The sequence below is a fragment of the Epargyreus clarus genome, unplaced genomic scaffold (genome assembly GCF_041222505.1).
Source record: "Epargyreus clarus isolate Ecla_fem2 unplaced genomic scaffold, WU_Ecla_fem_2.2 ptg000015l, whole genome shotgun sequence".
Taxonomy (NCBI): Eukaryota; Metazoa; Arthropoda; class Insecta; order Lepidoptera; family Hesperiidae; genus Epargyreus; species Epargyreus clarus.
This window is the reverse complement of record NW_027332223.1, coordinates 12,751,576-12,763,618: the sequence shown is the minus strand read 5'-3', so window position 1 is coordinate 12,763,618 and position 12,043 is coordinate 12,751,576. Positions and strand designations below refer to the sequence as shown.

General features: G+C 33.8%; 1 protein-coding gene across 3 annotated transcripts; it reads left to right on the top strand.

Annotated features, from left to right (window-relative positions):
• Positions 1-3,750: 3,750 nt before the first annotated feature.
• LOC140748156 (alpha-tocopherol transfer protein-like) lies at positions 3,751-12,043 on the top strand. 3 transcript variants are annotated; one of them, XM_073080893.1, is made up of 7 exons: positions 3,753-3,909; positions 4,022-4,623; positions 7,780-7,874; positions 8,066-8,219; positions 10,398-10,591; positions 10,986-11,247; positions 11,794-12,043. In XM_073080893.1, exons 2-7 carry the CDS (start codon positions 4,446-4,448, stop codon positions 11,829-11,831), a joined length of 921 nt encoding a protein of 306 aa, XP_072936994.1. In that variant the 5' UTR covers positions 3,753-3,909; positions 4,022-4,445; the 3' UTR covers positions 11,832-12,043. The 3 variants fall into 3 exon arrangements, with proteins under 3 accessions (XP_072936995.1, XP_072936994.1, XP_072936993.1); XM_073080894.1 differs by having other exon boundaries at positions 3,751-4,623; positions 7,783-7,874; XM_073080892.1 differs by having other exon boundaries at positions 3,753-4,623.

Here is a 12,043-nt window from a genome sequence, read left to right as displayed (position 1 = left end):
TCGTGCCTACCTATAGGTCTCTAAGAATAATGCAGTTGGTACAACGAAGGCGTATCGCCAATGACTAATTAATCAAATATGTACTATGTTAAAGAAAAACATGATAATGAATACTGATTTTACCGCATTGCAAAGTACTAGCTATAAACTGTTGCTCAAGTTGAATTTTTGTAGTGTATTTATAACGTTATCTGACATTAGTTAGATGTATAAATAAATTTATAAAAATATATGTGTTTTCTTTACGTCTTACTTCAACACGGTGATATATAAAAACATATAAGTACTGATTTACAGAATTCCAGAGCTTAATAAAACTCGTAAAGGCCATGTTTTTCACCTAATAAAAACAGCCACAGCATAATTTTGTTAATATAATGGTCGCATATTATGTATTTACTTATTATATTATTTATATACTTTTAGGCCCTAGGTGTGTGAAATGGAATGGGTTGTGAAATAAAAAAGTGTTATACGCTAAATAATACGCTAATAAAAGGATCTTAAAAATATGAACGCCTAACATAAATGTAGAGCAATTTCACGGTAGAGAGCATTACTCCACTACAATACATAATTAGTTTGAGTCACTGCGAGTTTGTTGTCTGGTTAGTGCTGGTAGTATAGTAGTCATAACCTAAAGAAACTCAGCCTCTCGAACCAGGGGTCCGAGGTTCAAATCTTAGACACACACCTCAGATTGTTCAAAGTTATATGCGTATTAGAAATTAATTATCTCTTTTTTATAATATAGGAGTAGCTGACGAGCATGCAGTCCACCTGATGGCAAGTAGCTACTGCCGCCCGTGGAAATCTGTAATCAATCCCAGATAGGATTAGATAATCCTACCTGAGGTCGGCCTCAGATGCGCCGCTACCCCTGAGGAATAAGCTGAAACGCCTTGGAAAAGTCTGTCTCGCTTACCACACCCTTCAAACCGGAACACAGCAGCGCCTAATACTGCAGGTATTACAGGTAAAGAAATAGGGAATCACTTGCTTAAAATGGTAAAGGAAAACATCGTGAGGAAACCTTCATACCTGAGAGATTTATATTTAAAAAAATCTCAAAGGTATGTGAAGTCTACTAATACGCACATGGCCAGCGCGGTGGACTATGGCCTAATCCTTCTCATTCTGAGAGGAGACCCGTGCCCAGCTGTGGGACAGTAATGGGTTGATGACGACGGTAGTGTTGGTTAGTGGGAAACTCTCTGATATTATTAAGCTGCCTATAGAGTCCTCCTTCCAATATTTAATTTGTATATTCAACAATATTTTCTTATAATCAAATCAACTCTTACAATATTTTTTTTTCCTAATGCTAATAGTGAGAAAAACCGAATGCTGTATTCTGTAATTGAGATGTCTAATTACGAGAAGTTAACTACGCATTTTTTTCAATATCTGCTTTAACACATCCTGAAAAACAGAACAGAACACATACGAGTAGAGATGAGATCGGTTTTGATCTTTAAAACTTGGCCATGGAATCAACCATTATCCACACATAATATATAAATAAAATTGGAGTGTCTGTTTTTAATATTGAAATAACCGCTTTTTGCTACATGCATATGAATATACATACGGTACATACACCAAAATAACATTTTTTAAAACTTTTGTCTGTCTGTCTGTTTGTTCTGGCTAATCTCTGAAACGGCTTGACCGATTTTGACGGGACTTTTATTGGCAGGTAGCTGATGTAATAACGAGAAACATAGGCTACTTAGTCTTGACGATTTTTTTATATTGTCACAAGATTTCTTTTTAATGCGGGTGAATCCGCGGGGCACAGCTAATATTAATAATAATAATATCTTTATTTTGGAAAAGGTCGTCATTGATAGAGACATTGACGCAGTGTTAACCCTGATGTCATGACAAGTACCTACCTATCATTGTTTCCATATTATATTTTTTGTGAAAAATGTACATTTATGTAAATTGAGTACGTAGTAATAACGTACGTACATACACAAATAATAGATAACATGAGTTATGTTATCTTTTTTATAGCATTAGAAAAACAGTAGTAGTTACGTAGTATTATTATTTGTGGTGCCTACAATTCAGATATGTAACGGCTGTATATAAGAGAAGCAGACGAGCATGCAAATATCCATAGGCGGCGTTGACTACTTTCCATCAGTTAGCACGTCTGCCTAATCGTTAGGTTAAACTATAAAAAAAAAATGCAATCCACCTGATGGTAAGTGGCTACTGCCGCTCATGGACATCTGTAATGATCGATGTCGGCCACAGATGCGCCGCAACCCCCGAGTACCAAGCTGGAACGCCCGGAAAAGTATGTCTCCCTTACCACACTAAATTACACATGAGGTGATCTTCTTAGTCCTCATTATCCTCATTCCTCAGTCCTCATTATCATGAGTTTTCAAAACATCCCACAATTTTGCGTTACGTTTACTCAATCCATTATTCTGTTCCGTTTGCTTAGTAGACTGAGTAAACGTAACAATAAGTAAGTGCTCAAGTCTTTTGTCTACCTCACATGTTCGCAAAAAAGAGAGACAAAACAAAGCGCCATTTTGTCAATTTAGACGTTTACAATGTTACGTTATTGACACTATAGTTCTGATACAATCCGCTAGAGGCGCTGATTGAAAATTGTATAGGCAAATACGTAAATAAATATCAAAACAGTCATATTTGTCAAAACGTAAAAACTCATGGTAAGGGTACAGGTGTTGCAATGCATCTGTGATTGGGTTCAGATAGAACCTCTTCTAAATGGAGTTCATGTCTATAGCCGCAGTGGCCACTTACCGTCAGGCAATTGGTCAGGTATTTTCCCCAATCATATGTAATAATAATAATAGGTAGATAGTTCGATTTACTCATTAATTGTATTTAAATATAATTAATTTTTATGATCTAATCTTATCAATAGGATACGGATGTTCTATATGATACAAAATGATGTAGCCATACTATTATCAAAACAAAAATAATAAATATTTTAGGGTTACCAATTGGCTTTTTTCAGAGATTTCAACTTAAAATCCTTTTGCATTGAGGATTCCTAACAATCTTTGGCATGTATACCTAGTTATCGCCAAACTGCTTGTCCGCTCTGAAGTTGTTGCGAGGAGGTGTAGTTATACAATTTGCTATGGCGACGCGATTCATTTCTATATTTACGTAGGCACTATGATATTTCAAATTCAAGCACGCATGCCCGGCACGTCTGATAGGACATCACATATGACCGCATCAGCCTCGGCCAAATTGCTTTGTATTAGTACTTAGCAAGCCGTATTTTAACTGGCTAATTACCGGACCTGAATATTAAATTAAGGAATTACAGCATTTATTTTTATTTTAAGAATCATTGCACTTATTTAATGGCTGTAGTATAAATCGGTAATGGAGGACAGCGTCCACCAAGCAATAGGTATTAAAGTAACCTGTTCGAGTGTGATACCCACATGCCTCCTTTATTTGAAGAGGAAAATCTATGCTAAGGTATATCGCAGTATACTTGCCTACATATATGTATATTTAAGAAACCGGTAAGTAACCAGCACGTGAGAAATCAAAAAGTATTGACAAATAGCTTGTATTAATAATTGCAAATCATTAGCAGATTTTTTAATGATTCCTCATTCGTGGTGGCATAAGATACACATACTTTTTATAGATAGAGCAATTAAAATGATAACATATAATTTTATTTCTTGGGTATAAAAAGGTATTCTCTGTATGACACAGAGTATTCGTTGTTTTACTGCGGACAAGCGATTATCCCGCTGAGTATAGTGAATGGTAGTGTGCCGTGCTTTAGAGGTGGTACAGTGTATCGTGGTAGATCTCGCAGAGCGTTCGCCGACCAGTCGCTAGTCGGTCCGGCGTCTTGCGAGACTCGCGCGCTTCTACACAAGTGTTCGTACATTCGAAGTGGTCAGCTTTCACGTGCTCCACTTTTGTTAGAAAGCTTGACACAACGAATTGTTCGAGAATCTAAATTAAGATTTTTAAGTCACTTAATTTACAGTTTCATATACAGTAACCAGTATGGTATTACGGTTTTCGAGAAATAAAATAATCAAATAAATAGATACACCATCTTGAACAAATGTTCAACAACTTCTCTATGTGTCGAAATTATGAATAAAGAAATCTGTGCCAAGTTGCTAAATCAGTGAAAATTGCAGTGAAGGGTTTGACGAAATATCTTAATCGGATCTGGTTCTAAGACGTTCTCCAAGCCGGCGGCATTACAGTACACACCAAAATTTATCAACATACAAGACAAGATAACATAACGACTGCTTGTTTGGCGATTAGTATTATTTAATTCTATGAGTCACTCAATAATTTATCAAGATTAATATTTATTGTTATCTCGCGAGTGTGTCACGTTACACTTTCCGATTCTCATTTTTCAATCGGAAACCTTTTAGCAGAAAAACAAAACAATGGACCTTCAATTCGATACAGACGGCGTACCATTTGTTGCTTGGGGGGAACACAAAATAAGATTGGAAAGGACTGCGACCACCAATCCAGAATACATACAAAAAGCTGAGAGGGAACTGAGAGAGACTCCGATTAACGTGAAGAATGGATTGGCTGAACTCCGACTGTTGCTTCAAGGTGGTTAATAATTATTTACTAGAATTTATTTATTATAAATATGATATTCTAATTTATGCCGAATTTGTTACTGGAAGTATATATTATTACACAGGATTCAAATGATAAGAATGGAATTTAAATATTTGAAACTAACGAACATTACTTTCATTTACAGTTTTAGTAGAGTTCAATAGTTTCACTTTTAGTAAATTAATATTTATCTAATAATAATAAGATAATTAAGTAAATTATTGTTAATACGATAATATTTTTGTTTCGTAAATTAATATAAAATATTTAATTTCAGTTGGATATAATAAATTAATCAATACCTATCTTAAGGTATAATAACGATAGGTATGGCTTGACTAAATTTATTACATTTAAAGGAAAATATTATTTTGTCTATCTTTAAGAAAATCACCATATGATTGAAGCAATGAAATGATATGTTCGCTATATTTAAATACCATACCTACATAACCATTTGAACTGGCTTAATTGGCTAGCACTGGAGGAAGACGGCGGTTTCGTGAACACAGTACATAGTAATTATTGTCGAACGGGATCTCCGAGGCATTTTATTAGACAATTAACTCAATCAACTTGACAACAACGCATATAGGTAATGATGTAAGTCTTGTTGGAAGGATGATAATGTTAGTAGCATCTGCTTATCTAAAAGATATTCGACCGTCGCATGATTTTACCAATCGATCTAATTTTGACAACATTGAAGCAATAATTGGATAAATTGATTATTAGCAACGGGCTATGTGAAATATGTCCTGATCCCTTACGAACGACTAATATGAACCGGAATCAAAGTTATCGTATGATCTTGAGTCTTGACTATGTCCACTCTACAGCTCTATATATACCATTATATGTACCTAAATATAATCTTTATAAATAAAAAAATGTGCTTGCGTGTTAGTGTTCCCGGAATTTGAAAAGTATATGATGGCTTGACTTGAAATTTTTGCACACCATTGATGTTTTATTAAGTAGTGTTTTCATATACTTTTCTTTCGAAGCTTTCTCAGGAAACGTAACATTAATGTACAGCAAGGCGTGGTCCAGTATTATTGATTATACATATTAATAAGATTATTCTCGTAGATATCCTCGTAGTGACTATGTCATAATCCTTGTCGCCGAGATCGCCTATAAAAAATGTTTGGGTAAGAGGGGGTTCCGGAATTGTCTCCGAAAGCAGTTCATGCAGGTTGTTTTAAACTTTTTGACCTTTACAAGCATTGGCTCGTATACTTAAACACTTAAATAAGTGGAATTTAGTATTATTGTTGTCAGCAGCAACATCAACTCCTTTTTCCTCGAAGGCTGTTAGAAAGGTTGTATTCAGATATAATTGTATTTTGTAAATCCCTTGTCCTTTATCCAAAAATGTATGAAATGTTGTTTTCTTTAGACCATATTATTTAAGATTTAATTGAAATGAAATGAAATAAATTTATTTTGTATAGGCCAACGGCGGCACTTACAAATTGTCAGTTACAATATTTTCTTAAACTACTACCAGATCAGAACACATTCACATAATTCAAGGGGACACCCCATGAATTAAATCTAAAGCTAAACGTAATGAAATGTTACCATAATAAAGAAATGAATAATATACATAGAAGGCAAAATAATGTATAATATGAGCACAGTGGAAAATCTAGTTTCCGTGATAATTATAGTAGATATGTTGAAGCCATAAACCGCAGAACCTGTAGTTATTTTTTTTTGACATTAAATTGACTATTGTGGAAAAAACAAAGTTTAATCAACATTAATAAGTGTTGCGCACATTAACTGGATTATCTTTCGTGTAAGATCAACTTTCAAGTCCTTCGGCCCTGTATTTTATAAAAATCGAATATATTTTGTAAAGCACCTGAATTACCGATAGTGAGTGGGTAAAAAACAGTCACAATAATTTGTCATTGACATGAAATTGCGTCATATTTTTGATAATAGGTATAATAATAATAAAAAGTATAATCATTGCTAGTTTTAATATTAGTAGTATATGGCTGTAAACAAGATTAATTGTATAGGTAATAAAACTATTAAAATCTGTACCTGTTGTAAAAGTCATAAAAATATAATATACTCGTGTTATTTATTCTTTACTTATGCAACAACCACTTTTTGATCTAAGAACCTAGTAGATTTATTTACTATTACGATGTTTGCATGTCTTTTATAAATGTGTCGTATAGGACTTTTTTACCACGCTTTTATTAGCTTGACCTGTATGTATGTATGTAACGGAATTTTTGAACTCGATTTTCACCCACTTTGAACGGTCCGATTAATTTAAAATTTTGAATCTATTATCACACGAACACGATTTTAATAATTTTATCCCAATCTCCTCATCAGGATCGTCGGGAGTCAGAATTAATGATTTTCTTGTGCGATTTTAGCGTGGTTTTTAGTTTGAAAACTATAATTATTATACGTAATAATCCTTTTTTTTTATTTATAGAAATTATCTGTCACATTTTATATTGTGTAGTATTTAAATAGAAGCTTACCTTGAAAGTTCATTGCACTTCATCTTAATTTTGCGTATATTTTAAAAAGGTGAATAGTTGAATATTAACAATTACACTTCAAGGTTAAGCATATCGTCATAATGAACGTTATTATCCAAGAAAGGGAAATAATTACTATTTTTAAACATATGCCGCTAGAGCTTACAACAAGTGCAAAATAACTTATGTGGTGGTAAAAACGTTCGCTTGTTTAAATAAAACTGACTGATTTGATTGAGGATTAATTAACATTGATTGTTGTATAAAGCGTGTAGTAATATAATTGGTATTCATCTCGAGTTAAACATTAAATGTGTTATACATTGAAAAATAATATCATTAATATATTATTTAAAATGGGGTTGTAAAATTTGTAAATAAATGTATTTATTTAGAGCCATTTGTAGCTTAAGTTGTTTGACGGATTTTAGTATGTATGAGATATACCTTTTGAATTGTATTGGATTATATAACGTCGCCGTAAAATTTTTGTAAGGCTTTTTATAATGTGACTTACTACATAATTATTTACTATTTCGTTTCAGTTACTTCGTCCATAAGTCCATAATATATGTATTATTGCAATTTTATTAGTTTTTATAATATCGTGAAATTTATTTTACAGAAGAGACCAACCTGCATGTTCCTCTCGACAATGATGAATTCTTAATGAAGTTCTTACGGCCTTCAAAGTTTTATGCGGAAAGTGCTTTTAAAAGAGTAAGTCTAATGTTATTCATATTCACAATATATTCATATTCACAATCTTATCCTTAGATCAGTGACATGCTGGATAGGCTGCCAGATATGGACACGGTTCATGTAATGTACCCGTATAACTCAATACAGTGTGTCTGTCTGTGTGTCCACAGCCGGGTCAGCTAGTTAATTATAATTTATGCGCTTTACAGATAGTGGCTTACTACAAGTTTAGGCGACAACACGACGACTACTGTAAAGACCTGACGCCAAATTCAGTTCGATCGGCGTTCGATCACTCGATTATATCAATACTTTCACCGAGGGATCAACATGGAAGGCGGATCATGGTTGTCGAGTCCGGAGGTAATTATAATAAGTTAATATTTGTTTTGTTGAGTAAATTGAATACGAGTCAACTCAAATTAATACTGAACTACGTAATCTATTATTTTGTTGGGCTTATACAACGAGAACAATTCAATAATTAGATATTTATTGCATAGAAATGATATTGGTACTCTGATGTTTATAGATAGTTTATATAGATTTAATATCATCTTAAAATACCTAGTATTACCAAATATGAAGATATGCTTATCGTAAAAACTGAATGAATGTTCATGAGTTGACCATTTTCAAACTGTCACTAACGGTAGTTAAAGAGAAAGATGCTTCTTATTTGCACTACATTCATGGACCTTGCTGGGTACGATAACACTAACGTACAATACTATTACGGTATTTAGAACATTAATATAATAAACAACTTTTTACAACATAATATTTTTTTTTATAATATAAGAGTAGCAGACGAGCATGCAGTCCACCTGATGGTAAGTGGCTACTGCCGCCCATGGACATCTGTAATCAATCCCAGATAGGATTAGCAGATTGGACCTGATTTTTTCAGTACTATGTGCCGCAAATTTGATTTCTAAATAACATTTTTGTATTTAATTAATATAGAAAAATAATACAACCATAGTGCCACCGATATACATAGAAGCTTAGAAAGTCATGAAACAATGTATTAACAAAAAATACACTATGCGGATATGACTTTCAATTAGGTATTTTAGAAGTAACATAATTATCGCAAAAACGATTTTATTCTGGTCTAAATATAAAGTCTTGTAATATAAATAAGTCTTTAGTAAATTATTGGACGAAAAAGCAGTAGTCATTTGGCTTAAACATGTGTGGTGTTTTTAGGTTTCACATACACACTTTTCATTTAATTGTTGAATAATAATAGTCCATTCAAGTGTTACAAATTTTGAAACTGAGCGGATGTCAAGGGTTATGTTTGCACTAAGTTCATAACGCAATCTCCTAGTTTGTGAGGTCGCAACTCTTGTCCCTCAGCCGCCAGTTTGGAAAAGAATTTGACTTACACGCTCGGGGCATAGATTAGTTATGAACTTAAGATACTTCGCCGCCTTGAAATTGAATGAAGCCACAAACGGCTCATTAGTAAGTTCTTTTTTTGAATTCTTGACAAATAAAAACATTTTTAGAGAAAATTTACGAATAAATAACTAATAATGCGTAATTTACATAATAAATAAATAATTATTTCAAATATTTTAGGGACATTTTAGCACGGAGACGTGGCAAAACTTTTTTACGCAACTATTTTAATTCTCAAAACTGGTTACATTTTCTTGTTAGGAGTGAGTAATCTTTACTAATCTAGGGCCGGGGCTTAAATGTGTAATGTTTCAATAGACTAAAATGATAAATTTCGCTTAAAGCGCATGTTACATATGATAATAATGTTGACATTTAAATGTGATATAAGTTGAAATAATACTAGGAGTAGATGATTTGACTGTGGTGGCATTACAGTCGCTAATCGCTACTGCTTTCTGGTTATTTGAATGTAGTCTTAAATTAGGCTAGATCGTAATTAATATAAAGTACCTATTACTCACTTGGTACTTTATATAAACAAAAAAAAGAAAAAAATTGAATGTGGTAAAACGTTGATGAACCAATTAGTTCTCAGAGGAACCTAACAAGGATGCAAGGTTGCAGACCTCAGAACTCTGTAGTTTAAGTAGTCTTGTAAACGATATGATTGTAGCTTGTTGGTTATTTTAAACTTAATCGTCGACCACACCAACATGATATAACTTTTGCGGCTCAAGTGGCTCAAGTATTTGCCGTTGACCCAACATTACGTACTAGCATTTACGTCATTTGAACTACTTTACTCTTGTATTTGTAATGAATTTGTATAAGTTTAAGATATTCTACATTTTCTACCAATTGGTTTCTACTATTATAAAGGTGATAAACCCTCTGTGCTTCAAATCCGGCGGCACCATCGTCACGCCTATTTCTGTCTATTAACGGCAGAGTTAAACGCTGCTGTGTACTGGTTTGAAGGGTGTGTTCTGGTGTGGTAGGGGGGATATAATTTTGCGAGGAATTGCAACTGAATCTTCAAAGCTACTTGACATCAGGTGGCTCGTTTGCTATTTTTATATGGTACACCAAAATATAATAGAATATACAAATTATAACATTACATTTTAGACCGCTGGAATCCTCGTGAGGTCCCCTTGAAGGAGGTGTTCAGAGGTGTCCAAATGGGTCTGGAGTCAGCAATGGCGGAACCGCCCACCCAGATAAACGGTGTTATCGTTATTATGGATATGAAAGGGCTGTCCTTTACCCACGTTATGCAGTTTACGCCTGCATTCGCTAAAATGGTCGTTGATTGGATTCAGGTGTGTTTTTGTTATTCAAAATATTATGTTATTGAATTAGTTCATTACTAGTGATGGATCTGGATTGACCGAGACATGAGAATATAAACAATACCTAAAATTCATAATTTGTGTGATTGATTCTTGTATCATCATCATTGTTGACATTATGTCTGAGAATCGAACCTTATACCCCTCGACTGAGTTGTCGAGTTTTAACCACTAGGCAATCTCTGATGGGGAAAAGTAGGGTAAATTTCATTGAAACTATTTTGTTAGGTTATTATGGCCTTTACTATTAAATGAGGCCAATGAATTTTACTGACTGGTAGAGCTAATGTAAAGGAGAACTTTTGTAACTACGTCTACATTCATATCATAATGTACTACTAATGTATTTTGTCATATATTTCAGGATTGCATACCCATTCGTCTAAAAGCCGTCCACATAGTGAACCAACCGTACATATTCAACATGTTATTCGCCATCTTCAAGCCATTCTTGCGTGAAAAGCTACGTTCCCGGATATTTTTTCATGGATTCAATCAGGCGTCTTTGCTGAAACATGTAGACCCTGTTGCCTTGAGGAAGCGACACGGCGGTTTGCTCCCCGAACCTGAAGTTTCAGGTCCTGTACTTTGGAAAATGATGCACTACTATGAAGATAATTTCAAAGGTAAATATCGCTAATTTTTCATTATTATATTGAACATGCATTAGACTAGCCAAGGTTCTTAATATGAATTATAAATTTTATGTAGTCACAGTCATTACCATAGCAAATTTGGTACGCAGCTTCCACGAAGTTGACAAACATCAATAATATTTTACCTTGAAATTTTTAAGGAAATGAGGCAACGCGACACGATTAGCTATATTTTGCTCTTTAGGGTTCCGTACCTAATGGATACAAATAGATAAAACCCTACTACTAAGCCTCCATTGCTGTTTATTTGCCCGTCTGTCACAGGTCTTCACTTGACCTGTAATAAACAGAAACTTGAAATGTTTGTATTAGCATAGTAGTTAGGCAATACGAGTAAATACTAAAAATAAAAAAAAATTGGTGATACGGACCCTGCCTATCCGGGTTTGACTCACACTTGGCTAGTTATTAAGTATGCAGTATGTAAATAGTAATGGATTCACTGATTCGACGAAGCAAGAAATCATTTATATTTATCATCATTCTTTATTATCTGTATTACTTATTACTTTCCAGTGACGAACTCATATGGATATGTCTCCAAGTGCAAGTAAATCCTGTCTCCGAGGAAATTGATACAACGTTGAGTGTATGGGGTCTTGAAGGAAATTTAGCATTGCAAACCAAGGTCGTCGGCTATTAAAAACTGTTTGTGCGTTATCATCATTATGATTTTGACGACATACTATCATATCGTCCAGCAACTCATAATTAAGAAAGTTCTGTTTTTATTAAGATATTTGTAAATAAAAACCCAGTAATTAAA

Coding starts and splice junctions, on each gene's coding strand:
- LOC140748156 (XM_073080893.1), top strand. CDS start 4,446: ATGGACCTTCAATTCGATACAGACGGCGTACCATTTGTTGCTTGGGGG. Junction 4,624..7,779: donor ACTCCGACTGTTGCTTCAAG/GTGGTTAATAAT, acceptor TTTATTTTACAG/AAGAGACCAACCTGCATGTT. Junction 11,248..11,793: donor CTATGAAGATAATTTCAAAG/GTAAATATCGCT, acceptor ATTACTTTCCAG/TGACGAACTCATATGGATAT.